We start from the raw sequence: 5000 nt of genomic DNA, 5'->3' as shown, positions 1-5000 counted from the left end.
ACATAACTCTTAATCAAATAGCAAACTTTAAAACGAACTCGAGAATTTCACATCATACGTTGTGGGAATTTGGTGCAGTTCCATGAGAGATTATTTTGACACTAGCGACTAAATACAGGAATCACACTGGGTTCGTGCCGGGTTGTAATAATTATTGGCTGTTGGCACAGAGAGAAGGATTGTGGACATTTCACATTAATGATGTAAAGTACACATCAGTAGTATTCGCACCAGAGCGCTCATTTCAACCAGTGCTGATCTGCAAAATTAAGTCCAAACACTCATTTTTAGACCCATTTTTGTTTGGTTAGCTTTCAACATGTTGTAACGGCCATCTCATTTGAAGTCCTTAAAATTAGTGACTAGTCTACATGTATTTGCATTGCTTGTCCAGTAGACAAGTGGTCATTTGGGAATCATTGCTTAGACACAAGCAATCCAAGATTGAGTCCGTACTCTTACTTCTTCCAAAATTGTTGTTTAATTAAGCCATTGACTCCTGGGGGTTCCCTATTGACGAGTGCAATCGTCTGGTGTTAGACAGAATAAAATACTAAGTATGTCCGGTTCAGACCAGCTTATGAGTAAAAGGGTTAAACAGCTAAATAAATCGAAGTGTAGAACTCACTTCATATGTGAAGTAAGACTGGTGCGATTCCTGGAACTAGCTGCATGTATTTCAACATTGCTTTTCATTGTTATTTCTAAACAAGTGCCTTCACCATGCAAGAAAAGGCAATTCCTAGTTTTGCTTGGCAGAAAATTGCTGAAAGCTGCTTAGAAGGGAAAGTCAACCATCTCAAATAGGACAGGAACTGAGAGTTCCGAAACAAACTATTGGCTGATAATTTTGTTCGCAGAGGGAAAATCGTAGCCAACAAAGGAGGAAACAAAACTCAGTCAGTGCATACTGATGATGTGAATATTTATATTGAGTTCAGTCAAACTACAAAGCCTTGCATTTAAAGCAGCAAAATCCAAAACAATGTGGGAGAGAATAAGTTGTTTTCCTAAAAATGTCCTGTAACGTCAGTTGCAGCTGAACTCAAGATCTTGGTTATTCTTTCAAGAAAAGTCAAATCATTCCGCAGGAGTCATTGACTCTGACTTAATCCAGTATTTAGCAGCTTGCACGGCTACTGATCCAAGGACAATACATTTTTTAAATGAGTCTTCCCAATCCCAACAAACTTCACCACATTACCACAGAGATCGGTGTGAAAATCCCAAGTTCATTTCAAAGTTTGCGATTTGATTGACAGTTATTTATTAATGTCACTGTTCTTGGGTATCAACATAGAACAATAGAACAAGATAACAGACATATTGGCGTTTTTTGAAGGGAACACCACCTTGCAGCTGGTTAGCCTGTGCGGCTTCCGGATTGCGCGACATAGAACAACCTCACTTATCTCCCCAGCATTACAAGCTGAGTGGTAAACAGCACGTGCTGGATCAGACAAGAGTATTGGTTAGTGAGCATTGTACAAAGGCAAATGAGCCACAAGCTTGGGGGAAGTTGCTGCGCAGACTTAACTGCACCACGCAGGAGTGACCCGATTTTAATGAAGGCAAAGCAATATACCCAACCCATCTCCAAAGGGAGGGAGGGGAGAAGCTTTAACAAAATTCACACGGCTAGTTGGTTTACTAAAGAAGACAAACTGCCAAGTGAACCTTGGATGGCTAAATGAGGCTTTTATACCTAGACTCTGTCTATTAAAGTAGCCAGTTGCACAGGTTCTGTATGTAGCAGGTAGGCATTACACATGCTCTTTAGCAGTAATGAATGAGGCCTTAACAGGTTTGGCCAATGCAGGTACGTGTACGTTATAATCTGAGATCTAGGAACAAAGTCTTTGTCCTCATTTTATTTACAACAAAACCATTGATTTTATGACCTTGAACCACCAACTGCAAAGAACACGAAGATAACATGCGACATGAATAGCCTTTTTAGTACAGTCATGTTCCATTAAGCGTATTTTTTTGATGGGGCAGTAAAATCTCATTTAAAATTCACAAGTTTGAAGTGAACTTTGGGAATTGAAAACTAACTTCGCAAAGCCGCCTGTCAAAAGCTTTGTGAAATGCAATGTAAATTAATGTATGTGGTGGTGTTGTAGTTGATACCTGTGATCACGTGATCACGTTTAGTTAACAGTAATATGGAGTGTCTTCACGTAAGGTCATGGCAGCCATGTTGGTGTTCCTAAACAATGAAATGGAAGCCATGTTGTTGTACCCAACTAATCCTCCTGGAATTGAGCTCTACATGCAAACGTTTTCTTTTGTTTAGGTGGAAAAACAAGGTTACTGATCACTGTCTTGATTGAAAATACTCTATTGTTGTAAGACAAACGAGAGTCCTTAAGAGAACATCCCCTTGCTAAAATATTTAAAACCCTTTTAAGAGGTGTTAAGACTGTTATGGTTCATTTCTTGCAGCCCCTGTATTGAACTTTTTAAGATGAAGGTTGTTCTTGGAGAGAGTGGCATTACTTTGGACATTGTAAAGGATGACTTGTCCTGTGTGGACACTATTGAACAAACACTTGGTGCTGCAGGAAGGGAGGTGAGGTCATCTTCATGCTTGTTGTTTTCACTGTTGTGCTGATAACCATAATGCAAGGAAAAACTTACTTTGTGCCAGGATACTCCCCTTCAGTTTTAAATTGTGTAGTCTCTCTCTTGTTTGGGGAGCAGAGATGGTGTAGTGGTGAGTACTCTACCACCAAAGTTGCCTGGGTTCGATTCTCAGACTTGGGGTGACATGTGGGTTGAGTTTGTGGGTTCTCTATTTTGCCCCAAGTGGGTATTCCGGCAGTACTCTAGTTTTCCCCTCTCTTCAAAAACCAACCTGTACGTAATCTATTGATGTGATTAGGTTTGGTTTCTGTAGTGTCCCCAAGTAGTACCTCGGTGCTTAATACCCTTGAGACTTGGGCCATTGAATCCTGGGGGTTCCCCATTGATGAGTAAAATCGTCTGGCGTTAGACAGAGTAAAATAATGTCGGGTATAGGCATCAAAGGGTTAAATAGTTATTATTATTATTGTTATTGTTATTGTTATTATCATCATTGTTGTTGTTGTACTCTTTCAGGAAACAGATGATGCCTTTTACGTAGTAGAATTGGCTGATATTCTTCTGAAGCACAAAAAGTGGGTTTCCTTGTTACCAAGAGTAGAACCATTTTATGGTAGGTATTTGAATGCCCCCTTGTCCTTAATTAATAGTATTAAAAGTCTTCAAATACTGTGTAATTTTCTTGAAATGCCATGCTTTATTGTGTCCTTATCTGCACAGGTAATTTGTGACCTTCCACGGGAAAACGTACACTAACGCTAAACCGTTAAATTGACCGAAGCGTTAGATATCCGTTAGTCGTCCGTTAGAAGTTTACATGAAACCGTCAGAGCGTCAACTTCATCCTTTTAGAACGTTAGTCTTATCCGTCAGAACGTTAGGTTCATCCGTCAGAGCGTCAGCCTCGTCCGTTAGGGGTTTAGCCTCGTCCGTTAGAGCGTTAGTCTCATACGTCAGATGTATAATAGTTATTAACCTTATCCATTGGGCAAATCTTGGATTCTGTTGGCAAATCAGTTAATAATCTGTATCGATTGTTCCGGATCAGCGGATTCGTAGAGCGTCGTTTAAAAATGTGACCCTCTTTGGGAAAACCGGCCGTATCCTTCTATAACTTAGTAGAATTACATGTAGTAGAGCGCTTTTTAAAAAATTAAAAATATCGAGAAAAATGAAGGGTTTGTGTTCGACGTTCACCTCTGCATACCAATAGTAAAACAAGGGTGGAAAACTCGATTTCGGATCACTCCAGCACTAAGCCGATTTTCACTGACAAATTCCCATCGTAAGGGTTTCAAATCACGCACCAAGCAAGCTGAAACCCAGAGGTTTCCTTTCATGCCATTATATCTGAAATCCGTCCAAAACTCGAAGCGCTGGACCTCAAATAAAATTGAAAAAATCCAGCATTCGGAACTCCAAGGAGGCGTAGTTGGATTTTGGTGTGATGGCTTTGCTCCTTTCTGATTGGCTAATAAGAAATCATCATCCAATCAGAGAGGAGCACATGGCGTGACGACTGCAAGCATGTATCTAAAGCAATCTAAAGCCGGTATACGAAAATCCTGCTACGCATCCTTGGAGCTCCCAATGCTGGAGTTTTTGATATTATTTGAGGTCAAGCGCTTCGAGTTTTGGACGGATTTCAAGCTGAAATAACTACGCTAATAGGTAGAATGGACAATAAAGACTTCAAAAACGAAGACCAAAGATCGAAGACCCATCCTGCGCAAACGCCAAATTAAATGTGATTGAATGATGCATAACTTACCAAATTTCAACTGAAAAATATCTGTTTAACTTAACCACTCGCCTGGAGTTTCTCGCGAGCTTTTTTGCCCCCTCGGCATCTTAACTAATGATACAGAACTCTTTTATCGTATTTATAGCAAAGAGCTCTCTTATGAACGCACCGCTTTGAATGTATCGTTACTTCGGCTTTGAAAACAACATGAAATGCTACATTTCTTTGGATGAAAATAATAATTTGTTGTATTTTACTTTGCAACTACAGTAGCTAATGAAGTAATGGATGCACTGAATTAATGCTGTTATTGTCATCTTTGATAAAAAAAATCTACCTAAAATCGGGACTTTTGTTTTCAAAATTAGGAAGTGGCGACGTATTGATTCTGAAGTCGCTTCAAAACGCGGTGTATTTTCAATGTATGGATGTGCTGATGTTTATAATTACCAGGTCATAGCCAGGTCATAGCCCCAAAAGTCCAGCCATCCACTCCATTACGACCTGCTCTTCCTCCTGTAGACAATGAATTGGACCGATCACCAATGGGCAACGAGGTTATTGAGACCTGTGTCGCCCTGAGAAAGGTAAAGGCTGTTCGAACAACCTTACAAGGAGAGCACTCAAGGTACAGATGCGCTGTCAAACTTCTGCCATTCTTCTTCAC

At 40.1% G+C, this 5000-nt stretch overlaps 1 protein-coding gene across 1 annotated transcript in view; it reads left to right on the top strand.

The window, feature by feature from the left end:
* The window catches only part of LOC137994616 (ornithine decarboxylase-like), a 15267-nt gene that overhangs the window by 1286 nt on the left and 8981 nt on the right, over positions 1 to 5000 (top strand). The window contains exons 3-4 of the mRNA XM_068840225.1: positions 2449 to 2575; positions 3106 to 3202. Coding sequence (XP_068696326.1) covers positions 2471 to 2575; positions 3106 to 3202 — 202 coding nt within the window. The 5' untranslated portion in view covers positions 2449 to 2470. The remainder of the gene's footprint in view (positions 1 to 2448; positions 2576 to 3105; positions 3203 to 5000) is intronic.

Source organism: Montipora foliosa, chromosome 1 (assembly GCF_036669935.1).
Source record: "Montipora foliosa isolate CH-2021 chromosome 1, ASM3666993v2, whole genome shotgun sequence".
NCBI classification, from domain to species: domain Eukaryota; kingdom Metazoa; phylum Cnidaria; class Anthozoa; order Scleractinia; family Acroporidae; genus Montipora; species Montipora foliosa.
The sequence above is the reverse complement of the archived record's forward strand: the minus strand, read 5'-3'. Positions and strand labels throughout refer to the sequence as shown.